Raw genomic sequence first — 26,390 nt, forward strand, 5'->3', positions numbered from 1 at the left:
CTGTGGTTGCTGGGTGGCTGTGGGGGCTCTACAGGTCCCACTGTTACTGTGGGGCTGCCTCTGCCCCCCTCTCCCACTCCCACCAGGCTGCCCTGCCCCACAGCTTCCTACCCGCCCCACCCGTGTTTACATTGGATCAGTCAGGTGGCCGCAGCCTCCCGCACTCAGGGCAGAGTCCTCCTTGCACCCCCCTCCCCACCCATTCCAGGGGTGTTCAATCCAGACATGAGGACACTGCCCACCCAGTGGGCACCGAACCCTCACCATTCCCCTGCCAAAGCAGTGCAGTCCTGGGAGCCACAGCCGAGCACTGTGCCCCACTGCAGCAAGCAGCAGAGGGACCCCAATCTCCCCCTCCTCCCCCCCCAGAGATAACCAAGGGGGAAAGAAAACCAGGAGAAGCAGCATCCCTGCACTGTTGTTATCCAAGCACGACTCCCGCACAGGCCCTAACAGCCACCTGGGGGCACAGCAAAGCTCTCCCTGCCCTGGACAAAAAGGATTTAGGAGATGAAAGACACCTCTGACCTGTAGCAGCCCTCACGAGAGATTTTATCCTGTAAGAAGAAAGGGAGAGATGAGCCCGCTGTCTGTCCCAGGAGGCCCTGTCCCCAGCAGTGGACATGGGGAGTGGGGGGGGGGTTCTATGTGGATCTCATCCTCTGCACAGTGAGGTGCCCCCACATCTCTCCTTTGCTCAAGGCAGAGAAGAGCTGCGTGACGCTTTTGGTTTCAAGGAGAAAATAAAAAGAAAAAACAAACAAGAAAGCATCTGGATTTTGTTGTACCCTAAACACAAATAAAAGCAGAGATTTTTTCTTTTTTTTTTCTTTTTTTTTCCTCTGTTTTCCATTGGAATGGACCCAAGCATGTTCACCCTGTGCTGCAGAACAGATGTGGGGGGGGATCTGTGGCACGTGTAGGGCTGCAGCTCCCAGCGGCCTCGTGGATACCCACAGTGCTGCTGCAGGGAGTGCAGCTCAGGGCCCAGCAGTAGTGCCAGCCGTGTGCCCATCCTCGTGGCCACGGGGCTCATTTGGCCTCGGGGTGTTGTGGTGGAGCTCCGTCTCGCAGCGCCTTCACGAAATCCTCCACCTGCAGGATGGGATGGATGGCACCAGCTGTGCAGCACGGCGGGGATGGGCAGCGTCACCCATGGATGAAGGCTGAAGGCTGCAGGTCAGTTGGTGCTGTACCCACCCGTGCCATCAGCGCGTCCTGTGCAGCTGCGTCGTGCTCAAAGTCCCCCTCGACGTCCAGCACCAGGACGGGGACGTGCCTCACCTCTGCGAAATGCACCCTGCGGAGGGGCGGGGGTCAGAACTGGGGAGGGGCAGAGCAGGGGCGGGTAGAACCGGGCAGGGCCCTCACTCAGCGCTGCGCTCCAGCAGCCACCGCTCGTGCTGCGCGTGGAGCTGCTGCAGGTACCGCAGGGTCACGTCGCGCTCCTCCGGCCTCGCCCGGCACCGCAGCCGCTCCAGGCATCTCTGCGAAGCAAAGCGCCGCGTATCGCACCCGCACCGCTTTCCCGGCCCCTTCCTCCTCCTCTCCCTCCCGCACACCTGCGGGGAGGCGCGGAGATAGAGGAACGCGTGCGGGGCGGTGTGCGCGCCCAGCTGCCCCACGAGGAACGTGTGCCACTCCTGGTAGATGGCCCACTCCAGAGCGTCCAGCTGCCCGCCCTCGAACAGGCTCTTGGCGAACACGTACCTGCGGGCGGAGCAGAGGGGGGCTGACACACCCGCAGCGGCACCGGACCCGCACGGGGTCCCCCCCGCCCCGCACCTGTCGCTGTACACGGAGCGTTCAGAGACCCGCACGGGGCCCTCCGGCCGCTCGAGCTGCGCCTGCAGGCGGCCCAGGCACGAGAAGGTCTGAAAGGTGAAGGCCCAGCGCGCCGGGTCGCGGTACAGCCGCTGCAGGAGATTTCCGCCCTGCGGGGAAGGGCCGGCGCTCAGCCGCGGGTCCGCACCCACGCGGGTCTCTCCCCGCACCGCCGCCGCTCACCTCCGCCGCGCCCGCCACCACCTCCCGCCAGCGCGCCACCGGCTCTGCCGCCCGCTGCCAGGCAGGGAAGGCGCGGCCCAGCAGCCGCAGGAACGTCGATTTGCCCACGGCTGCGGGCGGAGCGCGGCGGTTACGCGTGGGACCCGCGCTCCGCCGCCGCCCCGCCCCGCCCCGCCCCGCCGCCCGGTACCGATGTTGCCCTCCAGCGCCAGGCGCAGCGCCGCGCCGCTCCGCCCCATCCCAGCGCCGCCGCTCCCGGTGTCGCCGCGCGCGAATGCCATGCAAATGAGGGGGCGGGGCTTTGCTGCTTCCGCGTGACGTCGTGGCGCGGGAGAAGGGGCGGTGTCAGCGTGCGTGGGCGGGGAGATGGGGCGGGAATATGGTGATTTATGCAAATGAACCACCGCCATAGGGGTGGTCTCGGCTGCGTTGGAACGAGGAAAGGGTGGGAACGGGGAGTGGTGTTGAGGGGGCACCGGGACGGGGTGAGGGAGGTGTCAGCGCGGGGAGACGCTGCGAAGTCGGGAACACCACCGTAGGGTCCGAGCACCACCACGTGGTTGGAGGCATCAGCGACATCTGGGGCACCGAGATCGGGGTGGGACATCGCGATAGGATCAGGGCAACGCCATGGCGCTGGGGTTGTCGTTATCAGGTCGGTCACCACCATGCGGTCAGGGAAACCATCACGGGGTCAGGACACCACTGTGGGGTCGGGGCAGCACCGTGGGGTGTGGGCACCAACAAGAGTTGGAGGCACTCACAGCAGAGTGGGAGCGTGACCGTGAGGCTGGGGGCACCAAGAGAGGGCTGGGGGTCAGGATTGCGCTCATCCTCCCCCCGCTGCTCCCTGCTTTCCATCCCGCCCCCTCCCACCCCACAACACTTCAAAATCTCCCAGAGAGGGGGCAGAGCCTGGAGAAAAGGCTTTATTGCGCAGTGGGGGATGGGGAGGAGCAGTGGGGTGGAGGAGGAGCGGGGTGCCCCAGCCCAGGCACGGGGCAGGGCGCTTAGAAGCACTTTCGGTGGACGATGGAGGGCCCGGCCTCGTCGTACTCGGGTTTGCTGATCCACATCTGCTGGAAGGTGGAGAGGGACGCCAGGATGGAGCCACCGATCCACACCGAGTACTTCCGCTCTGGTGGGGCGATGATCTGTCAAAGCAGGGGCTGTTAGCGTGAGATCGGGACCCCCAAAGCACCCCGAGGTCACCCCACCAAAGGGAGGGTTTGGGGTGGGATGATCCCCATCGCCTACTTTGATCTTCATGGTGCTGGGGGCCAGCGCTGTGATTTCCTTCTGCATGCGGTCGGCGATGCCGGGGTACATGGTGGTGCCTCCGGACAGCACGTTATTGGCATACAGGTCCTTGCGGATGTCGATGTCGCACTTCATGATGGAGTTGTAGGTGGTCTCGTGGATGCCGGCAGATTCCATGCCTGGGATGGAAGGGAGGCTCTCAGCACCCCAACCTCCCCACACCTACACAGGGCTCCCCCAAAGGGCTGCCTATGGCTCATGAGTGCAGTGGGGTGCGCTGGGGTGTGAGCAGTGGGGCAGCATTGGGGTGGGCTCACCGATAAATGAGGGCTGGAAGAGGGTCTCGGGGCAGCGGAAGCGCTCGTTGCCGATGGTGATGACCTGCCCATCGGGCAGCTCGTAGCTCTTCTCCAGGGAGGAGGAGGAAGCAGCCGTGGCCATCTCGTTCTCAAAGTCCAGGGCCACGTAGCAGAGCTTCTCCTTGATGTCACGCACGATTTCCCGCTCGGCTGCAGGGGACAGGTGGGCTCAGCGTGGCTCTGCGGGACCCCCATCCCACCACCCCCATCCCTGACCCCGTACCGGTGGTGACGAAGGAGTAGCCCCTCTCCGTGAGGATCTTCATGAGGTAGTCAGTGAGGTCGCGGCCGGCCAAGTCCAGACGCATGATGGCGTGGGGCAGAGCGTAGCCCTCATAGATGGGCACATTGTGGGTGACACCGTCCCCAGAGTCAAGAACGATGCCTGGGAGGGGAAGAAGGGTGAGGGATGGGGCTCGGAGGCATCCAAAGAGCCCCCGATGGTGGACACCATATGTGGGACTCACCGGTGGTGCGGCCGGACGCGTAGAGGGAGAGCACGGCCTGGATGGCGACGTACATGGCCGGGACATTGAAGGTCTCGAACATGATCTGCGAGGAGGGGCGGTGGGTTGGATGGGGTCACACATCTCCATGCCCCCCCCCACGCACACTGAACCCCGCGGCACCGTACCTGGGTCATCTTCTCACGGTTGGCTTTGGGGTTGAGCGGCGCCTCGGTCAGCAGTGTGGGGTGCTCCTCGGGGGCCACGCGCAGCTCGTTGTAGAAGGAGTGGTGCCAGATCTACGCAGGCAGAAGGGAGGTGGGGTCATCCCGTGGGATGGAACCGGGCCTCTCCCCTCTCCCTGTCCCAGGAGGGCTCTCACCTTCTCCATGTCATCCCAGTTGGTGATGATGCCGTGCTCGATGGGGTACTTGAGTGTGAGGATACCCCTCTTGCTCTGCGCCTCATCACCCACATAGCTGTCTTTCTGCCCCATGCCTACCATGACGCCCTAACGCCAGCGGGAGAAATGGCCTTGTTAGCTTCATTTAAGCAATCAGAGGAAGGAGCAGAGAAAGGAGACATCCTGGGACCCACCTGGTGCCGGGGCCGCCCCACGATGGAGGGGAAGACGGCGCGAGGGGCATCGTCACCAGCAAAGCCGGCTTTGCAGAGCCCAGAGCCGTTGTCACAGACCAGGGCGGTGGTCTCCTCCTCACACATGGTGGGGCTGGGAGAGGCTGGCGCTCAGGGGGACCTGGGGGAAAAGCTGGGGTGGGAGGGAAAAATGCATTAAATGTAGCAGATTCAGCTTTCTGCCCGGCTGCCAGGTTGGGCTCTGCATGGTTTGAGGGTTTGAGTTCTTTTGCTGCTGGGGATGCACAGCTCAGCAAAATCCTATGCGGGCCACGATGTTCAAAGTGGGGCAATGCTCAGCCCCAGCACTGCTCCTTCATCTCGTGCCAGCTGATGCCCAAAGTTTGCTCCAAAGCTGTCAGCTCATGGCTGGGAGCTCCGCGTGGCATCCTGAGCTGATACCCCTGAGTGGGGCAGGAGATGCCCAGCGGTGGCCGATCCCATCTCAGTGACAGCCCCTCTGCAGCCTTTCCCAAAAATGGGAAAAAATGCTCAAATGTGCTCTCTCCAGACTGGAGGAAAGCAGGCAAATAGCCCCAAATAAAATAATAATAATAAAGACAGGGATTTCTCCGTGCCTGGAATCATGCAACCCACGCTGGCTGCAGCCTGGTTCTCTTCGGCTCCATGGACGCCGTGGCTGGAGGGGGATCGTGGTGGGGCTCAGCCCCCCCTATGCAGTGTAAATGAAGCTGGGGGTATCCCAAAGCCCCGGGGCACCCCAAAGCCCCCAGGGCTGTGCAGGGGGGGTGGGGTTGTTCCTTCCTGTTCCCGCGAGCAAAGAGAAATCAGTGCTGGGCAGTACTCACCGCAGACGTGAGAGCTCCTTTCCTCTGGGACCGAGTCCCGATCTGCTTTGGTATAAATACCACGAGCCCACGAAACCTCAGAGGCGGATCCTCTCTACACAAAGACCCTAAATAGGCTAAGTGATGGTGTGTTAGCCATATGGCCATATAAGGTGTTTTATTGCATTAAATTGACCTTGGACTGATGGTAGGACCCAGCACAGTTAATTATTGTAAGGGAAAAAAAAATCTATGTGGGGATGCTTAGGAGGCAACATCCCATTGGTGAGTCTGTTCCTTTTGTGCTACGCTTCAATAAACAGGCGAGACACAAGTCCTTATAAGTGACGTTCAGCAAAAGCGAGGTGGAAGTGCTCCGGTCCGATGGCCTTTGGTCCTCTCTGGTTACAACCCTGCCCGGGAGGGCGGTGGCTGTAGGGATGGCGCAGGACTGTACTGTGCACCTGAGTCATAAAATCATGGCATATCCCAATTTGGAAGAGGTTCAGCATCCCAACAGCACACCAGGTGATGGGCAGTGCGTCACAGCCTCGAGGTGCTGTGCTCATCCCTGTGTCTCGGCGTCTCCATCCTGGGGGTTTCCTCCATGGGATTTTTTTCCCTCCCATTATTGCAGTTGTTGGGACCCCGTGGGGCAAATGGGCCCAATTCAGTGCAAGGCTGAAGGTGCTGCAGGAGTCCTAGAAGTGCTTCGTTCACCCTGACAGGGAAAAGATCCCCTGGGCACCATGCAGCCTCACTAAAACCCCAAACCCTCATCGTTGAGCCCCACGTGGTCCTTCCAAGCCTGGCCCTGTGTGATGGGTGCATCCTCAGCTGCCTTCCAGGAGGGTTTGGAAGCAGGACAAGCCCCAATCCCAGGGGGAGGTGGAGATCTGCTGCCCCCGAGCAGCACTGGGGCCACCCCAGTGCCCCACCATGACAAAGGCACCAGCCCCCATCCCTCACACAGCACCTGCTGAACTGCCTGGTGCCTTTTTAAGGGCAGCCGTCCTCTTCTGGGGCCTCTCAGAAGAGCCTGAGGATGGGAGGAAGCCACGGAGCTGCTATGGGGAGCTGTGGGAAGTGAGGCTGCAGCTGGGGAAACTGAGGCACAGCGCAGGCACTGCCTCTTGCCTTGTTTTGCTGCATCCCGATCCATTCTCGGGGTGAGGGTGGGGAGGTGAGGGTGCAGCAGTGAGGACCCACGAGCTGCGGGGCCGCTGCCAAAAGGGACACAGGAGATCCCACATGGCCTCGGAGCTGTCATTATGTCAGTGAGGATGTGGGCACGGTCCCAGAGCGTCCCACAGCGGTGACTCTGCCCCGGTTCCCCCCGTCCCTGGGGGCTGGATGTGTCCCCAGGTCCCAGCTGAGTGTTCAGTGCTGTCGGCACCGCAGCTCACGCGAGACACCCGCAGCCACTTTCATCCATCCCAGCCCGCGTCACAAGGCCTGCTGCCAAACATGAGGTCACCAAGGCAAAAGGTTGCCATATATGACTGCAAAAAAAAAAAAAAAAAAAAAAAAAAAAAAGCCAAACAAACACACACAAAAAAAACCAACCCAGCAGAGGGGTAAGGAAAAAAAAAAATCAAAAGGGAGTGGTGGGATGGAGGCAGCCTGGCCACAGGGTTCCATTGCACCCACACTGCGGGGGGACCACAGCCACACAGAGCTGACGGCGTCCCAGCAATGGAAAAGGGAACTGTGCCCACAGCCACGCCACCTCCAGCCCCGCTGTGCCCAAACCATAGCGGTCCCAGCCCTCCTCAGCCCCCCGGTTCTCTCCCAGGGCCACGCAGGGCTGTTCCACGGCCACAGCAGTCCCTGTGCTGGGTCTCAGCCTCGGCACGGAGAGGCTGAAGCCGGGACCGCGGTGGCAGAGCCCAGAGCCGGAGCAGACGCAGCCTAAAAAGGAAAGGTTCGGCCACCGCAGCCAATCCAGCTGCCGGAGCGTGGCCGTGCCCGGGCTGCAGGGAGGGCTGCAGGCAGCCTGGGATGCTCGCAGGAACGCCCGGCATCCCACGGCACGCGAGGCCAACCCCAGCGCCACGAGCGGGAGGGGGCCGCAGGCTGAGGGCAGCGGGGGGAACGCAGAGCTCCCCGCACACCGCCAGACCTCCGCACCTCCCTATATGGGTAACATTCGCACGTTCCGCTGCTGAGGGCTCCTGGCTGGGAGCTCGGGCACGGGCTTGGTCCCGTTCCTGTGTGCCTGAGGGCACAGAGAGGCACGGGTGGTGGGAAACCCCCCGCAAAACATTCAGCCCTCGTTGTTGCAGCAAATAAAGCATTTCCTGCAAAGCGTGGTTTCGTTCGGGCGTCGCTTTGTAGCAAACTCCTTTGAAGGTCCGACAGTCCCAGCTGCAGATGGACGGGGTGCTGGGATGGGGGGGATCTCCCTGACGCAACGAAGCGATGACTGAGTGACTCCAAGTGAAAAACGCGATTGGAAAAGGCAGCAGCTCAGAGTGCAGCACCGGGAGCACGGCTGCTGCTGGGAGAAGTGCAGCCCTCGGGCACAGCCACACTGCGAGGAATCCGAAAAATCCCCCGTGAGGGTTTATGGGTCACTGGGACAACATGGAGAGGAGGCAGTGAAATGCCCCCGGCTCCTCTCTGCTCGCTGCCGGGCTCTGCTCAGTCCTGAGGCTGCACCAGGATCTGGAAAGCAGCCCTGCTTCAGGAGCTGCAAGGCTGAAGAGCAGACTGCTTCCTTTCACCCTCGGGCAGGGGATGGACACTCCGACAGCAAAACCCACCTGGGACAACAGCTTAAAGAAATGAGGGCTGGAAGTCAATTCCCAAGGATGCCATGAGATCCCAGTGCTTCCCTCCTGCTGCTGAAACCACACCGATAACTGCAGCAGCAGTTTGTCAGATAAACCATAAATAAACGGATTCCCTCCCCATTCTCAGCAGCTCCTTCCAGCCCAAGGCGTTAACTCAAAGAAAACAGAGAGAAGCAGCCCATAATACAACCTGTCTGTATTAAACTGTACACCAACGAATGTTTGCTGTTTTGTAGGTAGGAGTACAAGGGCACAGTATATCCATGTCTGTGCGTCTCCCGGGTGGGAAGGCAGCTCCAGCCCTCCCCCCTGCCCATGCAGATACATGCACACGATCAGAGCATCCCGACAGAGGACACGGAGAGGTGATGTGTCACACTTTGAGCCTTCCACTTTTCAGTTGTGCTCTTTCAGTGCTGATACAGGTGAGGGCGGAGGCTCAGCGCGACAGCTCAGGGATGCAAAGTCACTGCTTGGCTTTCAACAATGAGGAGCACAGAGAAGGACCCCAGATGGTGCCCTGCATCACTGCAACACCGTGGAGTGCTTGGTTTGGCAAGGACAGGCTTCATAATGCTTTAAGGACTGCAGAGGCAGTCAAGAGCGAGTGTTTAAGGATTCAAGAAACACAACATGCCCAGGAGTTTGGGTGAGCAGCTGAGCCCCACGTGTGGATCAGCCACGGAGTGTACCAGTAACCATGGGATGGGAGAGCCTTCTCTGTCACATCACCAGCACCAGCCAAACCAAAACCTCGCTGGAGTGAGCGCCCCATCCAGGAAAAGGAAGAAAGTAAGCAGATGCCCCCCTCACCATCACTGGAATTAAGCAGTCCTGCATCCAGGAATCTTCTCACCCTAAACTCTTGAAATGGGGGTTCCCAAAGGAAGGGGAGCACAATGGTTGGGCCCCTTCTTGTTCCACTGGGCAGAAATGCGAGCACCAGGAGGGAGGATGGGTTCTTGCATGGAGTGAGAGGTGTTAGGAAGGTTTAATTTTGAACATTAGCAAAGATGTATCTGCTCCAACCAGCCACGCTCGAGGCCACAGTTTACCAACCCAGAAAGAAAGTCAAAGCAGAACATGGGTTAATTTGGGCGAGACCCACTTTGGAAAGCACTTGAAGAGGTTTCACAGCTCAAGGATGCAGCAACTTGCAGGACCCTCCCCATCCAAGAAGCTGGTCAAGCTACAAATTAAATATTTGCTTCAGTGTTAGCTTCTGTCTTTCAATCTCCTGTTAGCTTTTCCCCACACCTTGAACCTCCACACCATTTCCCCAGTCCAACACCAGGCACCAAGTTCATGAGCTGAGGTCAGGGAATCACTTTCACCCTGACTGCTCAGGAGGAAGGGAAAGGGGCACCACATGGTGGAAATCATCTGCTACAGAAGGAACCAAAACTTTACCTAGGCCTAGAGGGAAGGTAGGTGGTTTTACAGTGGGTATTTAAGGCAAGAGGCCTATCGTAGATCCATCAGCACCACATCTCTCTCGACTACTGACACATGATTGCAAGTCTGGAAGAGAAAGAAGAAATGGGGTTATTCAGATATTCCTACAGCTCAGGCGTCTCCTCCGTCTCCTGATGCAATCTGCATCCATTGGCCTTCTGAGAACTGCCCTCTCCTTGCAGTGAAGAAACAAAAGAAAGCTTTTGCATCCCAACTCCAGTGAGAAGCCCCTGTGAGGCTCTCTCCTGTCCTGGGCCACAGAGCAGTGACTCACCACGGATATAAACTCAAGTCAACTGTCCAGTATGCTAACGTCTGGTACTACAGTCCCCAGTGCCCCATGAGGCAACTTACAGTGAAGAGAGGAGGGTCTTTGGAGTGTGGGTGGAATCCTTTCTGTCGACAAGAGGAGATCTCCTCCAGGCCGTGTTCTGTCAGCTTGAAAAACCCTGTCCTAGAAATAAGCACAAACTTCATAAAGCTCGAGCCTCTGCAAGCAGAAACAGCTGCTTGTGCACTTCAAGAGCATGTTTGAATCTGCTTGTCTCAAGCACGAGACCCCACACGCTCTGCAAGGCACTCCTCTGGCAGCTTTGTGGCTGCAGAGCTGCTCCCTACCACAGCTGGGCAACCACACTTACTCCTGGTACTTTGGAGAACACACAATAGCAATGGACTCTGGCAGCATCATCTGGTAGGAGCAGTGTGTGTGCAGGTCGACGCTGGAGAGGAAAGCTGTCTGCGTGGGGTGAGTCTGAAACACAGGGTAAGAGAAGAGAGAACACCAGAGCAGGTTTGGATGGGTTTTTTCACTTGGCATCTGCCAAGTGGAACAGTAAAGAGGCACAGCTCCTCAGATGGCACAGAGGACTTGCTAACATGCTGAAAGTTGTTCTGGATTGCTCCAAAACATCTGCTCCTCCTTTGCATTTGGAAAGAGGACAGGAGAAGCTCTACTTTTCTGGCCACGTCCCTTGCAAACTATATTGTAATACACAGCATTTCCCTTGCCCTAAATGCAGGGCACCCTGCAGGGCAGTCACCTCACACGCTTCTGAAGTGCGGCTATCTCAGGGCACAGCATCACCAGATGCACAACATATCACCACGACATTCCAAGAGACCACATCCCACGAAGATGGCAAAGCTTTTACAAATCACAGACAACATCCAACGCACTCAGCTCCTGCTGAGAGATTTCATAGCCTCACTCTGGCACAAAGGCCTTTCCTTCTTCCCCTGTAAGGCTTTCGTTGCCTTTTTGTAGCAGAAAGCTCCAAGGGATTCCCAAGGGTGCCTGGATGTTGCGGGGCCATCACTGAAGAGTTAACACTGACAGCAGACACCCGCACATATCAGGCACACTCAGCAGGCATTTATTTGTCAAAGTCTGCAAAGCAGCTGCTGCTTTCGAGAGATTACTCAGCAGCACCAAACGTTTTGCTTGGCACACATCCGACTGCCAAAGGCTCCACGGGGACAGGCAGCAGGGAGCCAGAGGAGGAATCTGGAGCTGGCACACCCTGCGGCAGAGCAGCACACAGCTGTCTGCAAAAAGCTGTGTACTATAGGGACACATCACTGCAGAGGCCATGCACCGACAGCAGGAGCTCCAGACAGAAGGCTGGGATGTCCTAAGTCTGCTTTTAGCCCAGTGTCCCACTTCTAAAGGGGTCAGTGTTCTAGGAAGGGATCTGAACCTCCACTAGGCCTGAATTTCTCAAGCAACACAAGTTGTGAGCAAGACTGCATCACAGAGGAAAGGATGCAGATAATGGGAGGACAAGGGGAAATGGTTTTAAGTCGAGGAAGGGAAGATTTAGGTTGGATGTCAAGGGGAAGTTCTTTACAGAGAGAGCGGTGAGGTGCTGGAACAGCTGCCCAGAGAGGCTGTGATGCCCCGTCCAGCCCTGGAGGTGCTCAAGGCCAGGTTGGATGGGGCTCTGGGCAGCCTGGGCTGCTGTGAAATGTGGAGGTTGGTGGCCCTGCGTGTGGCAGGGGTTGGAGCTCTGTGATCCTTGATGTCCCTTCCAATCCAACCCATTCTATGATTCTATGATGCTGACAGCTCCACACCAAATCCTCCATCAAATCCTCCTCCCCCAGCCCATCTCCCCACACCCCTTTCCTTCCCAGCTCAAAGCAACATCAGACTGGAAGTGAAGCAGGGATGAGCGGCTCACATGGATCCAGCCGAGTGTAACGAGGCCATGCTGGTCCTGGATCAGGAAGAGTTCCTCCTCATTCTCTGTGTTGCAATAATCAGGGCCTCCATATTGCTTGGGAATGATGACGTGGGTTATGGTGAACTCGTTCCTCATCTGCAAGGCAGCACAGGGAGGCTGTTACCCTCCAGAAACGCCCCCCAAACAGGAAATCTACTGCCGCCCACTGGTGCAAAGGTAATTTCCTAAGCTTTGGGAATGAAGCATTTCTGTGTTCATCACTCAGGGGCCCAGCAAGGGGAAGAGCAGCTCTACAAACAAGCTCGAGTGCATCTACCATCCACGGTAAGGGAAACTGTATGATAACTGTATCTGAAAAAGGAGTCACAGATTCAGTCTGAGTCAGCCTGTGGCTGTTAGTTCATCTTCTCTGTGAGCACCCACAGGAGCTCAGCCCCACACTCCCATCTGAAGGAAATCTCTGCACTCACTCAGAGCTTTTGCCTCATAATTAAATAGTCACCAAGTATCCGGAGGGAACCAGATTGCAGAAAGTTGCTACATCAAACTATTTCATTTCAAAGGAAACTTCAGTGAGCAAAACAGCCCCAGGTGACAAAGGAGAGAGGCTGGAGCTGCCAGCAGAAACCTCTGCACACAAACTCATTGAGGGAAAACTGCCTTCAGCCTGTGCTTGCACAGCCTTGTCTTGGTGAGGGTCCTGGCTCACAGATGGGACTCATGGCAGAGAGAGGAAGCTGAACACTCACAGGAACTGCTGGCTGTCACTCCACATTGAGGCACATTTCCTTACACACAGACTGAGGAAACCTTTGGGTTAAAAGCAGAGGCAGCCTGGCCCCTACACTCCTATGAAATCATCAGTGAAACTGCACTCTGGCAGAGTCCTCCAACCACTTCCAAACCTATTCTACTTAAGGAAAAGGCCTCTGTCCTGCTTCCAGGGGCTTAATTACTATTATCATCTTACCAGCTTACCACAGAGGATCCCACAGGTCTCCACACCTCGGGCTGTGTTAGCATCAGCCAGCTGGAGGAATTTATGGCACAGCTCTCTGGGGACAATGACCTGGCGAAGGGCTTCCATGCCTGCAGCTGTGGGGAGAATTGGGAGCACAATGAGCAATGATAGCCAGTGCCACTGGAGAGGAGTTTCCTCAGTCCAGACCTAGAGGGACTAGACAGAAAGAAATCAGCCTGGAAACATTAAGTGCTCTGCTAACTCTAATGCCTACTCCTCTATTGGCAGTCACAGGTAAATAAAGTCACAGTGACACTCCATAAAAGACAGTCAATACCTCTTTCAAAATAAGGAAAGAGATATGTAGAAAGAAAAGAGGTTTAGAATTCTATTAGTATGTGTTTGGCTGAAGAAAATGAAAACACGAACACTCATAAAATGTTACTTAAAAGTAATGCTACTTAAAAGTAAGATGTTTCTCTGGTTAAGAACCAGTTGTTTAAAAATGTCTGGATTGCTATTTTGGATCTATTTTGGCAAAAAAGGAGAGTTCAGCCAGTCTAGCCAGGAATTAAGCCCCAATCTCCAAAAAGTATTTGGATCTAGGAAGGTCAAAAGCCAAACAGGTTGTAGATTTTAGGTCAGCAGAGAAAGACTGAGGCTGGATTATTAGAAAACAGTTTCTCTCCAGCCTGCAAACCTTTGCTGGACATTGGGGAGAGCACCCCCAGTAGCCTGGAAGACCAAATCCCCAGAAAGAATGGAGATCTGAAGTTTGGAGTTCCAAAAGCCTCTCAGACAGCTCAGCTCCTTGGCTCTGTTTGGCTCAGCCCCAGAAAGGGAGAAGAATGCACAGGAGATGTACTAACTGTGTTCTGTGCTCCCCAAAGCACAAGGTTTCAAAGATCTGTCCACAACAGGAGGTTTGGCTGAGACAGTGGGGGATGGACTCCCAGAGTGAAGTGGAGAGACAGGAACCCTTGGGGTTAAATCAGTAGGTGGCTTTTCCATGCCAGGGATGAGGGGTCCATCCAGAGACTCAGCACTTGGCTCAGGCTTTCCAAATTCCTGCACTATCCTCAAACGTTCCTTTTCCAGCTCCTGTCGTCGAATCATCTCCTCGAAGGCAAGAAACTGCTCTTGCTCTGCCTGCTGCTGCTTCATTAAGGCTACACGATTTCTTTCCTCTTCTAACTGTTGCTGCAAAGCCAAGTTCCGTGCGTCTTCCTCTTCCTTCTCTTTCTGCAAGACAAAATACACCAAAGGACATCAGCAGACTCGAAGGACATCAGCAAATATCACTCCTTTAGAACTGCAGCTTCCAGCCTGCTTGGAGACCCTCAGCAACCACAGACCATCCCTAAATGGTCTGCAGAGATTAACCAACAAGATGTACTTCTGCACAGATCAGCACTTCTATCAGAAAACCAGCAAGACCAGAGCAGTAAACTGCTGCCTCACCCAGGCTGTTGTGTGGGAACATGATTCTAGATTGATTTCTCTCTCTTCTCTCCAAAATAGCATTTTCATAAAGCAAAACTGACTGCAGAGCTTTCTGCTTCGCCCACAGAACCCCAGATCCCTGCTCATACTGTCATGAGGCATCTGCAGAATTTCTGAGCCATAAGACCTCACACACTGAAACAAAAAGAAAGCCAAATAAATGTCCCAGCTCAGACTGCAACAAAATGAGACGCAGGGACACCTGTGACAAGTTCACCCACGTAATGACAGCAGAGACAGCGCCATGCTGCAGGTGATGAGGATGGACTCCGAAAGCTGGGGCCTCCCAGAGTTCGTCTTTCAGAGCGCTCAAGGAGCCCTGGAGACCCCTTCCAACCCCTTGGTGGCTGAGAATGGAAACCCTTCCAAACCTTTTGAGGCTCTGCACGCTTCCCAAGAAGCAGAAGCCTCCAATCTCCTCTCACTCACCTTCTGCTCCATGTACTTAGTGTAGTCCTTCGTGTACCTCTGTAATAGCTCCTTCTTGAGGACTTCAGCTCTAGGAAAGGCTATTTCCTTCAGCTTCTGAAGGGAAGAAACACAATTCTAAGTGCAAGAGCACCAAGGCAAGAAAAGCAGGCCCAGAATGGATGAAAGAAGCAATAGATTCTTGGAGAAAATAAACCCCAAAGCGTTTTCAACAGCAGCCACTGAAGACTTGGAACATTACTGCTTACTTTCATTGTCTCCTTCCTTTCAGGTACGACGGCAGTTTTGTAATCACGATGCTTTGGCAGCTTCTCAATGAAGAGCCTATAAACACAGGAGAGAAACCTGAATTCCTGAATCCCAGCAGAATGGTGCCAGCAGAAGGAAACGGCATTTGGGGAGGTATGTATCATTTGCCCCCAGCACAGCATCTCTGCTCTGCCACTTCCCTGAGCCCTGTGCAATCAGGATGGCTGTCTGCCTTTCTGCAATCAACTCTCCACCAAACAGTGGCTTTCTGAGCTCTCTGTGGCATGCAGGGTTCTTGCTCAGCCCCAGGAGAGCACCTTGCACAGGGCTTTTCTCCCATCTGGGCTTTGGTGATGATCCTCTGGGTTAAATACTTCCTTAATTTTTATTTTTTTTGGAAAACCAGTTTGATAAACCAGTCTAAAACCATCGATAAACCAGTCTGAAACACCAAGGATGCTGTCGGTGTTTCAGGAAGGACTTGGGCACCTGCCTTCACCTCTGAGAACATCCAAAGGGAGAACAGACAAGCTCAAGGACTCATCTTAACTCAGTGCTCACACAGTCCTGCATGGGGGGAGAGAACAGTTTCTGCAAGGGAAGGAGAAATTAACTCAGACCTTGAATAGGAAACCTGCAGAAAGGCTGTGCACAACCCCACGAGGTCAGGGCAATATTTCAGGCCTTTTTCTAGGCAGCAGAGCTGGTTCTAAGCAGATTTCTGGGAGAGAAACTCAAGACTGAGCTCGATATTACCTCGCTCCCAGCACAGATACAAAGAGATTAATTTGTGGTTTCTCTACAGATAAACCTGCACCAGAATAGAAGCTCCTCCTCCTTCCAGGGTGCAGCTTAGGACACAGGAAAAGAACACTGCAAGCACAGCAGCCAGGTGGGAAGCCCACAGACACAGGGCCGTCTTCTCAGCACCACGGTGCTTCCCAGGCTGCAGGCATCCCATCATTACCCCCAAGTGTGAGTCCAAACCCAATGCTCCCTGAGCAGCTCAGAGCCGTGCCCACTGCCCAGGGGAGCTGTGCCACCCCCTCCACTCTCCAGTGCAGAATCCCTCCCTCACCCCCACCTGCCTGTTGCAGCTCTGTGCCATTCCCTCAGTCCCTGTTGCTGTCACCAGAGAGCAGAGCTCAGTGCTGTCCCTGTGCTCCCTGTGAGGAGCTGCAGCCACCACGAGGCCTCCCCCCAACCCCTGTGCTGAACAAACCAAGGGACCCCATCTCCATAGCCTTCCTTTGGATGCTCTCCAAGAGTTTTACGTCCCTCTTGTATTGTGGTGCACTCAGGGCGTGTGGTGAGGCTGCACCAGTGCAGAGCAGAAGGGGAATAAGAGCAATGATCAGGGACAGAGCAGGGAGCAGCTCCGTGTGCAGGCAGAAGGAAGAAGAGTAGAGAGCACAGCACAAACAAGCCAAGCAGAGCCAAGTGGGAAAGCCACGGTGTGAGCAAAGAGCTTTCCTCCTGCTATGAAACCACTGCATGTGCACTAAATAAACCCATCTGCTTTAAAACCCAGCCCTCTGGGAAAAGGAAGACCTTCTCACAATCCCAGCCCTTGGTTGTACTTGTGGTTACCATGGAGAGCATGAGGATGCCAGAGACCGCGGGATCAGCACAGCCATGGCACGGAGAAGCTGTGAGGTCCCTGCTTGGGGCTGGTGGATGCAAAGTAGGTCACTGTGTCAAGGAGACAAAACAAGGCAGTGATCACTGCCAACAGATTGAAGATTAAAATGGAAGGGATTCATTAAGAAGGATTAAGAGCAGATGCTAGCCTGGGGAAGACAGCAGAAACAGCAGAGGCAGCTGGCTTTCCAGAAGGCAAGAAGGGGAACAGCGAGCAGCGGGGTGCAGGGAGGACCTCAGGCAGCCAGAGGAAAACCTTGAGGGAAGACTAGCAGCAGGCTGAGGAAGGAATAAGGAAGGAATAATTCTCTGAATAAGAATGCTTCACATTTCCTACCCACAGCCCAGATGAGGCTTGGCAAGGCTTAAACCCTCAGCCCCCATCACCAGAAGCTTTGGGTTGGTTCAAACCTCTGCCTGTTGCGAGTCCGCTGTGAACGGAGCGGCTGCTTGGCACTGAGCAGCCACATCGTAGGCTATTTTTAAGCACTGCTACAGCACACATGCCAAACCAGTGTCTCTCGAGTCCCTTTACACCCCTCACAAACCCTTGGAGCCAATCCTAGCAGCTCACAGTCACACGGACAAACCAGGAATCCACATCTCCCAGGAAATTCGTCTCACGTTTCCCTGCTCTGCTCTGCCTTGGCTCAAAAAGGCTCCAGCAAACTCCTGCTTCGAGAACAAATCCATTCTGAATGGTGCAGAAGCTGATGATGAAGACAAACAAGCAGATGTCTTTCAAAGTGACAGCACTGACATCTTTAAAGTGCAGCCTGGTTGTTCTTAGAGACACTCGTGCCTCCCTCCTGCCCACTGCGGGATGGGCACGAGCTTCATTTCAGCATGGGAAACAGAAACACCGAAAACACGTCGAGATCAAGTGGGAGACTGAGCACCAAGAATGGAACTGGCTGCTTCAGTGGGAATCTCAGTGTAGATCCACCCTCAGATTATCCCATATCGATCGAAAATCCTCCCCAAACAAATGGCTCTCGCTCAGGTGTCACTACCTGAGGAGTTCCTGCAGGGAAATAAAGGGACATCCAGCTTCCCAAAGCCATGCAGTCGACACAAAGCCAAGGACTTGCTCCTGAGGATGGCACGCTTGCTCCTAACAAAGACACCACGTGCAGAGCTGTAGCCAGGAGCCTCTCACACACTTCTCAGCGCTGAAGTCCTCCTCTTCACAGAGCTGCAGCCTGCACTAGTCCATACTTTCCTGCTGGGGAGCTGAGGAGAGGCAGCCAAGCCCAGAGTCACACCAGTGACCACGGATTTGGGCTGAAGGAGCCAGAGAGGGGGGTGGGAATAAATCAAATCCCATTTCTAGAAATGGGAGAGCAGAGCAAGCTCCACCAGAGACTCCAGTTACAGCGCTTTGCTCCTGCCTTCCAGATCACAGTCTCAGGGAAGGACACCTCAAACAACGCTCTGCCAAGCCTCTCACTTCCACAAGAACATTACTCTTCCATTTAAAGAAATGAGATGATGGCATTAACTTTGTATCTTCAGATAATGCAAGCTGGCAGCTCATACTCATCAACATGAGAAATCACACCACCAAAAGGGAAAGCTTTTCACCTTTCCTGCAGCCTGAGAGCCAGGCTAATGTAAATGCCACAGGCATCTGAAAGTTGCTGGAAGAACAGCACGCCAGCACCTAGCATTGCTGTAATGAAAGAGCAAAGGCACGTTTCGTTCATTTGTTTAGTTAAAGAGCTTCTCCTTCAGCCTCAGCTATGTAACCAGCCTGGAAACCTTCCCGATGGTTTTACACTTTGCAGCTCCCTACGCAGCGACAATGACCATAAAAGCTCAGGAAGTGCAGGGCGGGAAGAAAAGCTAATCAGAGAAAAATGTGTTGGGTTGAAGGAGGCTGGGGCAGGAACCCTGTGCACACAGGCAGGCAAGAAAGGAAAACACCCATAGAACTGCCAAGCTCGTTCTGGATACTTGGGTAGAACAGCAGAAAGGAGACTCGACCCTCTGGTGAGTGAGAATGGGAGGATTTGGGGCAAAAAGCCTGAGGGAACAGGATACTCAGTGCTGCCAGGGTATTTCCTGAGCATCACTACTTTCAGCCCTTTGAACACAGCAAGAGACACACGTTTGCACCACTCGTACTCCGAGCTGCCCAGGCAAAAGCAGAGCTGCTGCCACGTCACTGCATCGGCACGGCGCACGCTCTGCTCTGCAGCGTGGCTTTCGGACCCAAGATGGTTTGTTCCCAGCCAGCCCTGGAGGTGACAGCAGGAACAACTCCACGCTTGTCCACATGGACAGCCCCTGTGTTGGAGACCCGGCAGCTGTGATACCAAACAGGGTCTTGGTGGGTTTATATACAACCTCTGGCTTTTCAGAAGAGTGTTCAGAGCCTGGAGATCTCACGTACCGTCCAAGTCAGAAGACTGGGGTCAGGTTGTTCAGACCTGGGACTCTTTTCCTCATGTCCTTCCTCAGAAGGGTCTGGGTGCAAATATACCTGCACGGTGTGTGGGAGGAATTACACTATTTTCTAGAACAAAACCTCCAGTGCTGCACAGCTGATTTCTGTGCTGAAGGTGAAACGTGGTGACTGCTGTAAAAGGTTGTCGTAGCTTAACCATAAAAAAAGCTTCTCCTCTGAAGCTGGTTTATCAGAGAACCACAACCAGCCTTCATCTGCTGATATTGTGACCTTTGACCATGGATGCCTGCCAATCCATATGATATCACAGTTCTTGAGATCAACCTAACCACTCCACAGCAATAAAACACCAGGAAGTTTTTAAATAAAAGGAGCCAACACCTTCCTCCTGCTGACACAGCTATATAAGGTCAGTCTGATCTCAGGGAATTTTTACTGGCATTCTGCAAAGCAATGAGCAGTGCTTGTACCTTGCACCTTTACAATGTTGTCACCCTAACCAGGTCACCTGTATCAGTTCAAAAGGAGCAAAGCTCTGGACAGAACCTGGTTCTTCCAGCTCAACAACGTCTGTACACACTCAAAATAACCAACTGAAACCCCACAACCCCTTGCATCAACACAACTTAATTGTAAGCAAAGTAGAGCTGCTCTTACGTGATGTACTTGTTGTACAGGATGAAGGCATGCTCAATATTGCCCTCCTCTGAGTAAATGGTGGCCATGCGGAGGATTTCCACGCCGGAGCGATAGTAGCGCCGCAGTGGGACATCCTCACTCACTTCCACAGCACTCCCCACCCGGATCAGGCTTTGGACACGCTCCTGTGGTGGGAGGCTGACATCAGCAAGGTTGGACATAACGAGGCACATCAAACCTGCCGCAGCGCTGAGCAGCTCTGCAGTGGGAGAAAAGCCGAGGGAGTCAAAACCACCACAGAACAGGTTATGTGTCTGGTTTCCCTGACAGAAATCATCCCCCCAGCTAATGCAAAGGTCAGGACGTCCTGAGGGAGAAATGTGGGAGAAACCAGGCTCTTTTTGGACACAGCACTTGGATATAAACCTTTACGACCTGAAAAGCGGCCATGAGCTCAAGCTCATTCCTTGAGTAACCCATCTCAAGCTAAGGTCTGAGTGATGCGAATCCTACCCAAAACTGCTCCTGCTTTCTCTTCGTCTCTCTGTGCAACACAAGTGCCAGCCACTGATTTGGGGTCAGTCGGCCAACACGTCTTCCTTGGATGTGAGCAGCAGCAGCTTTACACAGGGTTCCTACACTGCACACCCCTAATCGCTCACGCGGTGGTGAGGAGAGCTGCAGGCCGTGCTCCCAGGCACTGCTGTTGGGCAGAACCGCCCCTGTCCGTCGAGCCGGCTCCCAATTGGTCTCACTCGGACTCAGACTGCTCCGTGCCGCAGAAGGCACCGCTGTCACCCCAGGAACGCCCCCTCCCCTCTCCCTTTCCCACAGTGCCCCAAGAAAGGCAAACGAGTCCCCGCCGAGCTGCTGCCGCCCCACCCCGCTGCCCCCTGGGAAGCATCTCCAGCCCCACAGCCGCCACGGCGCAGGTGGTGGAGCGGCCCGCCGCCCCCAGGACCCCGCAGCCCTTCACGCCCAAAGCGGAGCACGAAAGGACGGACGAGCGACCGGACGCTCCCAGCGGAGCACCCCCCCCCCCCACCCCCCCCGAGCGGGAACGGGCGGTAGGGCCGAAACGGGGCACGACCTGCGCCGGGTGGACAGCCGCAGCCTGCACGCAGCGCTTCCGGGTTGACGCCGTGACCCCGCCCCCTGCTGTTTCAGCACCCAATCACGACTCCTCGTCACATCCGGGCATCTCGCAGCTGCATCATGCTTCCGCCCGGCCCAGCGGCTGCCATTTTGAGGCCGGGCGGAAGTTCGGCGTCGTCACGCCAGAGGGGCGCCGAGCCTTAAAGGGGCCGCTCTCAGTCCGGCCTCGAGGCTCACCCCTGCAGGGCTTCTCGTCCCCACCGGGCTGGAGAAACTGGCCCAGAACATACATTTAGGATGTAAGCAGGGCACAAGTTTACTCTAGCAAATGTGAGTGAAAAAATAAATTAAAAAAAAAAGTCACCCAGCTTCAGGCCAAATCCTATTTCTTCACATGTATTAAGGAAATGATCAACAAAAGCCCTTTTGTGGAAGGTAAAAGAGATGCTCCTGATGATGTTTCTTTAGAATTAATCCAGTTCCATTTATTCCCTCCATCACTTGAGAAACGGAGTCAGGACTGCAGAATATCACATAGCAATTCAAAAATTCAGAGTCAGTTGTCAAAAGTAGACACAGGAGAGTGTAAAAAAGGGGGAAAAAAAAAACAAGAGAAAGAAGAGAGCTGTGCTGATCTCAAGAACATCTCCATCCACTTGCAGTTCCCACCACCCAGCTCAGCTGCTGGTGGATGTCACAGTTCACTCAGTTTGGAGCCTCTGCGCAACTCCTTTGTGGAAACACAGCCCTGAGTGGACGCTGCTGTGCCTCTCAACTCTGCCATACGTTTCTTATGCCGCCGCCGCCGGCGCTTCCTGGCCACGTGTGTCTCCTGTGGTTGTTGCTGGAGGGGACTTGGAGCTAGGAAGCACACTTCATTGCGCTGCATGTTGTAAGGCAAAGAAACTGGACAGTTCCTCGGACCCAAACTGCAAGGCCACCTTTTCTCAGCCATCCCAGGTTTGTGCACAAGCTCCTGGCGTTGTTCGGGCACTCCGTGATGTCGCTTTTTCTTCTTTTTGGCACAGCCAGAATTCCTGAAAGAAGATTTGGAAGTCAGTACCTGGAGAATTCAACCCCCTCCTGTCTCTCCCAGGTTCTGCTGAGGAGTTTTGGATCCTTTCAGCCCTGTGGCTCAGTCCCTTTTGCCTCAGACTAAAATGTGCAACACGCAGAAGAGCTGTCGGCTCATCTCCTAGACGCTGCTTTTTTACAGCTGTGCAGCATCAAGGGCTGCTTCCAGCAGGAAGCATTTTGTACGCTCAGCAGAAGCGGGGCTGAAGAAGCCACTGTCCAACAGCCAGCGGGCACTGATCCCAGCAGATAGCTTTGTAGCCTCCACACCATCCAGTGGAGGCCAGACCAGGGCATGTGACCCAAGCAAAGAAGCAGCTCTTCAGCTGCCTTCACTGCTCCCCTACCATCCCTGCCAGATGGGGTGACAGAAGAACAGCTCCCACTGACCCAAACAAAGTGCTCTTGTCCCTGAAGTATCTCACAGTTTGAGAACATTGCAGCTCCGCCAGGAACTAACCTACACTGTAAGGAATGCCACTCCACATCTGCAGTGTGTTATTCAAAGGCAAAGAGCTTCATGCTGCTGCAGACACGAGGAACACTTCAGCATTACCAAGACAGAGGGAGGATCCCCTGCCTCCACAGCCCCTACAAATGGCAATGGATGCTCTCTTGTATGTAGTGAAGTTGCAGCTAAACTTGTGAAAACATGAGTTTAAGTTACTTAAGGAGGAAAAAAAGAGCTTTTTTTGTTCTATCTGCTCAGCTGTACAGTAAGCACGGAGGAAAGAGGCGAAAACCCACCTGGACGGTGTTAACAGGAGGTGTTCTGGACGCTGTGGGTGATGTTCTGCCTTCTGCTTTCTATTGTTCAACACAGTGCCCACTCTTCCTTTGAGGGGGACTGACCCCAAATTCTTCATTTCACGTTTCCTTAAACAGAACTCTTGGTCACAGCTGGGCTCACAAACCATTCATCGAGTGATCACAACAGCTCTCTCACGCTTCAATCAATCCCTTTCAAAACTCCCAAGGAAGGCAGCTGGTCAGGCCGTGCAGATCTGTAACCCCACGTGTCCCAGCTGCCCACCTTCTTCCTCATCCCAATTCCACCCTACCTCAAGCAGCAGCAGTCAGCCAAGCTTAAAATCTAATTATTGCAGCTCTCGTTGTGTGTGTGCACTCACATTCCAGATCTTCTCCGGAGATCTTCAATGTAGTTCATCCTCTCGATGGGGTGCCCTCGAGCTCTGTTGAACACTGGAGAAAGAAAGGTCTGAGTTCTAACAGCACTCCAATGGAACGAGCGCAAGCCCAATTAAAACCAGAAGCCCACAGCAGGTATTTTGTATCTTGACAAGAAGGACATACATGTACGTACACTCTATTGCGGCGTTGGGCTCCATGCCTTCAACGTCAATCAGGTACCTGAGCAGACCAACAAGACAGCTCTAATCACACAAGTAACCCCAAAGACATTTACAGATCAGAGACAATTCAAAAACAAGTGGGAATTTTTTAGAGCTTCTGTTCACAAACCAAATTTGAGTATCAGCATTTTGTTGCCTCTTATTCCCCATTTCAACAACTCCCTGCAAACATCTTTTCTAAGCTCAGAGCTTCAGGTCCTTGCAGGCCTTGGATTACACACTTTTACTGCTGAAACAGCCAGCACCCCCACTTAATGCCCTCTGACCACAGACAACTCACCTACAAACCAGGTAGCCAGTTCTGTTTAAGCCATGTGTGCAATGCACTCCAATGAGTTTATCTGTAACAAACAGCAACCAGGTCATATTTTTGCAGTGTTGCTTTTCCTAAAACCAAGTCAGAGCAAAGCAAGCTCGACATTTGTCCTCCAACAGTCACAAGTGTAAATAAACTGAAAGGATCGTGCAACAAAGTCCCATTTGTGGTTGGTGATCACAGCTGATTTGGCTCACTGGCTCATTTCACCCCATATCTGCACGGTCACACAGCTCACTGCAGGGAGGACGTTTTTAAAAGCTCTATGAAAGGCTACCCCACATTTCCCAAGCACAAACAGCTCACTGTTCACACCACTGCTCATCAACTACCACTGCTTACAGCGAGCCTACAGACACAGTCCCTGTCTCAATTAACACATGACCCACTGCTGCTTCTCAGCCAGCATGAACTCCTCCACCTCAACAGACTGATCTCATTGCTTCGACATTCAAACACCAAGTGGAGGAAAAGAAATCCATGCTGTGCATGAAGGTTAAACGAGAACACCAATCTCCAAGGCTACAGTGCCCTTCCCATTGACAGCACTGGGTAACAGAAGGGAAATTCACATTACCGTTGTCTTTGTTGTCTCTCAAAAAGTTTTCCACAACACACTTGAATTGAAAAATAGTCTGATTGTTTGGTATTTCGTGTCCCATTGTCAGGATCTTTGAATACCTGAGTGTAGCTGGCAGCTCCTACAAGAAACAAAGGAGGACAGTAGTTACTCCACAGTTCTCACCTAGTAGAGAACTGCTGATGAACAGATACAACAAATTGGCATTCCAACTGAAACCAAAAGAGCAGCAACAGTTTTAGGTAAGAGGACTTCACCCCTTTAACACATTGTCAATATTTCCGAACAACCCACTTGTGCTTTCACTCCTTCCACCCTGAGAAGGGCAAAGCACTGAGGTGGGAATAACTTTTCCTGTACATATCCGCACATTTAACACCATGAACCAAAAACCACTGTAATCAGCTTCTTGTTCAGCCCACAAAAACAACCTTAGGGTATCCAAAAACCTGTGGTGGCTGTAGAAAGAGAAGGGCTGGAGACCTCAGTGTCACACCTGATCAAATACAAAGACTCCATCTCAACCGCTGTGAGATGCTTCCCCGCGTTCCCTTGGAAGGGAATTGAGGCGTTTCGTGCTCTTTAAAGTTACCTTCTCACAAAAATCATCCCACTCTGCAGCAATATCAAGGTTTAAAAAGACCATTTCTCTCCCCTAGGCAGAGTCCAACACTGACCTCTGGTCCGTAGTAGCGCGTTGTGTACGTCAGGTCAATGATGAGGCCCAGTTCTTCTTTCTGCTCTTTGATTTTCTCAATGAGGTCATAAGGCGAAAATCTCTCCTCTGGATGAAGGTTCTGATTAAAGCTCTGAAGGAAAGCAACATTCAGCAGCAAATGTCAACCACAGCTTCACTGTGACTGGTGAACTGCTACACCTCCCAGCAATCACAGAATCATAGAATGGCTTGGGTTGCAAAGGACTGCAATGCTCATCTGGTTCCAACCCCCTGCTGTGTGCAGGTGACCAACCAGCAGCCCAGGCTGCTCAGAGCCACATCCAGCCTGGCATCGAATGCCTGCAGGGCTGGGGCATCCACAGCCTCCTTGGGCAACCTGTGCCAGTGCCTCACCACCCTCTGGGTGAAAAGCTTCCTCCTCATATCCAACCTAAACCTCCCCTGCCTCAGTTTAAAACCATTCCCCTTGTCCCATCAGGATCCAACTTCTATCCGTCATCCACCATCTGCTCAGGGATGAAAGAAACAACGAAGACAAATCACTGAACTGTAGGGATTGGAAGGAACCCGTAGAGATTTCAGCCCACAGCCCAGCCTGATCGGGCTTTGCATTGGGACGAACCGGGCACGGACGGCCCCTGTCCTCAGCTCCCGGTGAGCGCAGCCCCGAGTGAGCAGCAGCCGTGAGTGACAGCGCGGCTCGCGGTGCTGCTCGCCGCTCCCCCTCAGCACCGCGACCCCCGGGGCGGCCCTCGGCCCCCGCTCACCTTCCTCAGGGGCACTTTGAAGGCGATGAAGCGGGTGCCCGGCAGCCTGCGGCCCAACGGGACGTAGTCGGTCCACCTGCAAATGGAAGCGGAGGGACGTTAGAACCGCAGTTGGGGCAGCCCTTTCGCAACGCCGTGCGGAGCAGCCCGTGCTGCACTCACCGCTCGGGGACGCGGGAACGGCCACGGCCCGGCATGCTGACAACGGAACGGAGACACGGCCGTGACTTCCGCTTCCACCACTTCCGCTTCCGCCGCCATGACCTCGCGCGCCATCCGTCTGCGTGACGTCATCAGGAGGAGCCGAGATAGCTGCAACCACAGCGCCTCTTGGCGGAGCGGGGTGGGAACCTCTGGAAGAGCTCTGCAGGGATTCCTCCCAGCCCCTGCGCTTTGTGACAGACGGATGGGTGAAAGCAGACAGCCAGCAGGTGGAAGTCTGGTGGCTTTCAGAGACAAAGCACCGCAGCCATGCGATGCCACTGGCCGTCGGAGTGTCATCAGTCACGTCCCTCCCTTCGTCTCCACTCACTGCAATGGGAGCTGAGTTGGCTGCACCCGCAGGGATGCAGGGGCACCCGCAACCTCTCTGGGCAGCAGTGCCAGGGCCTCAGCTCCCCCTCTGTGAACAACTTCCCTGACATCTAAACCAAATCTCCCCTCCTTTACGTCCAAACCATTCCTCTTTGTCCCTGTCACCATCTCCCTTGTGGAGCGGGGGCTCCCTGCAGCCTTCTCTTCT

General features: G+C 54.5%; 4 protein-coding genes across 6 annotated transcripts; all 4 read right to left on the reverse strand.

Annotated features, from left to right (window-relative positions):
* Nucleotides 1-286: 286 nt before the first annotated feature.
* DGUOK (deoxyguanosine kinase) lies at nt 287-2,297 on the reverse strand. Of its 3 annotated transcripts, XM_048928041.1 has the most exons (7): nt 2,198-2,297; nt 2,008-2,117; nt 1,786-1,934; nt 1,563-1,710; nt 1,372-1,487; nt 1,201-1,300; nt 296-1,095 (listed from the first exon to the last, which is right to left on the reverse strand). In XM_048928041.1, the coding sequence occupies exons 1-7, from the start codon at nt 2,286-2,288 to the stop codon at nt 1,033-1,035; spliced, it is 777 nt and encodes a 258-aa protein (XP_048783998.1). In that variant the 5' UTR covers nt 2,289-2,297; the 3' UTR covers nt 296-1,032. The 3 variants fall into 3 exon arrangements, with proteins under 3 accessions (XP_048783997.1, XP_048783996.1, XP_048783998.1); XM_048928040.1 differs by having other exon boundaries at nt 287-1,095; nt 1,429-1,710; XM_048928039.1 differs by having other exon boundaries at nt 294-1,095; nt 1,372-1,710.
* A 614-nt stretch (nt 2,298-2,911) lies between these two features.
* Nucleotides 2,912-5,589, reverse strand: ACTG2 (actin gamma 2, smooth muscle). Its single transcript, XM_048928207.1, has 9 exons — nt 5,518-5,589; nt 4,670-4,841; nt 4,455-4,583; nt 4,261-4,371; nt 4,094-4,178; nt 3,850-4,011; nt 3,585-3,776; nt 3,265-3,446; nt 2,912-3,161 (listed from the first exon to the last, which is right to left on the reverse strand). Exons 2-9 carry the CDS (start codon nt 4,793-4,795, stop codon nt 3,018-3,020), a joined length of 1,131 nt encoding a protein of 376 aa, XP_048784164.1. The 5' UTR covers nt 4,796-4,841; nt 5,518-5,589; the 3' UTR covers nt 2,912-3,017.
* Nucleotides 5,590-8,469: 2,880 nt separating this feature from the next.
* Nucleotides 8,470-19,890, reverse strand: LOC125685341 (STAM binding protein). Its single transcript, XM_048928326.1, has 9 exons — nt 19,783-19,890; nt 15,074-15,149; nt 14,826-14,921; nt 13,763-14,135; nt 12,903-13,027; nt 11,930-12,067; nt 10,388-10,500; nt 10,101-10,200; nt 8,470-9,812 (listed from the first exon to the last, which is right to left on the reverse strand). Exons 1-9 carry the CDS (start codon nt 19,848-19,850, stop codon nt 9,756-9,758), a joined length of 1,146 nt encoding a protein of 381 aa, XP_048784283.1. The 5' UTR covers nt 19,851-19,890; the 3' UTR covers nt 8,470-9,755.
* Nucleotides 19,891-19,910: 20 nt separating this feature from the next.
* DUSP11 (dual specificity phosphatase 11) lies at nt 19,911-25,913 on the reverse strand. The gene is made up of 10 exons (XM_048928327.1): nt 25,811-25,913; nt 25,649-25,724; nt 24,880-25,011; nt 24,200-24,323; nt 23,587-23,647; nt 23,258-23,304; nt 23,064-23,136; nt 22,681-22,809; nt 20,855-21,896; nt 19,911-20,023 (listed from the first exon to the last, which is right to left on the reverse strand). The coding sequence occupies exons 1-9, from the start codon at nt 25,843-25,845 to the stop codon at nt 21,554-21,556; spliced, it is 1,020 nt and encodes a 339-aa protein (XP_048784284.1). The 5' UTR covers nt 25,846-25,913; the 3' UTR covers nt 19,911-20,023; nt 20,855-21,553.
* Nucleotides 25,914-26,390: the final 477 nt, after the last annotated feature.

The sequence above is a fragment of the Lagopus muta genome, chromosome 27 (assembly GCF_023343835.1).
Source record: "Lagopus muta isolate bLagMut1 chromosome 27, bLagMut1 primary, whole genome shotgun sequence".
Lineage (NCBI taxonomy): Eukaryota > Metazoa > Chordata > Aves > Galliformes > Phasianidae > Lagopus > Lagopus muta.

What these genes read in the sequence shown, in the direction of transcription:
- DGUOK (XM_048928039.1), bottom strand. Translation starts at nt 2,288, where the DNA reads ATGGCATTCGCGCGCGGCGACACCGGGAGCGGCGGCGCTGGGATGGGG. An exon ending in TGGTGGCGGGCGCGGCGGAG is followed by an intron (nt 1,935 to 2,007) that starts GTGAGCGGCGGC and finishes CCTTCCCCGCAG; the next exon opens with GGCGGAAATCTCCTGCAGCG. An exon ending in CTGCTGGAGCGCAGCGCTGA is followed by an intron (nt 1,301 to 1,371) that starts GTGAGGGCCCTG and finishes GCCCCTCCGCAG; the next exon opens with GGTGCATTTCGCAGAGGTGA.
- ACTG2 (XM_048928207.1), bottom strand. Translation starts at nt 4,795, where the DNA reads ATGTGTGAGGAGGAGACCACCGCCCTGGTCTGTGACAACGGCTCTGGG. An exon ending in ACTGGGATGACATGGAGAAG is followed by an intron (nt 4,372 to 4,454) that starts GTGAGAGCCCTC and finishes CTGCCTGCGTAG; the next exon opens with ATCTGGCACCACTCCTTCTA. An exon ending in CCAGCACCATGAAGATCAAA is followed by an intron (nt 3,162 to 3,264) that starts GTAGGCGATGGG and finishes CTGCTTTGACAG; the next exon opens with ATCATCGCCCCACCAGAGCG.
- LOC125685341 (XM_048928326.1), bottom strand. Translation starts at nt 19,850, where the DNA reads ATGGCCACCATTTACTCAGAGGAGGGCAATATTGAGCATGCCTTCATC. An exon ending in CTGTACAACAAGTACATCAC is followed by an intron (nt 15,150 to 19,782) that starts GTAAGAGCAGCT and finishes CTGTGTTTATAG; the next exon opens with GCTCTTCATTGAGAAGCTGC. An exon ending in AAGACCCTCCTCTCTTCACT is followed by an intron (nt 9,813 to 10,100) that starts GTAAGTTGCCTC and finishes TTTCTCTTCCAG; the next exon opens with ACTTGCAATCATGTGTCAGT.
- DUSP11 (XM_048928327.1), bottom strand. Translation starts at nt 25,845, where the DNA reads ATGCCGGGCCGTGGCCGTTCCCGCGTCCCCGAGCG. An exon ending in CGTTCCCGCGTCCCCGAGCG is followed by an intron (nt 25,725 to 25,810) that starts GTGAGTGCAGCA and finishes TTCCATTTGCAG; the next exon opens with GTGGACCGACTACGTCCCGT. An exon ending in ACTGGCTACCTGGTTTGTAG is followed by an intron (nt 23,305 to 23,586) that starts GTGAGTTGTCTG and finishes TGGTCTGCTCAG; the next exon opens with GTACCTGATTGACGTTGAAG.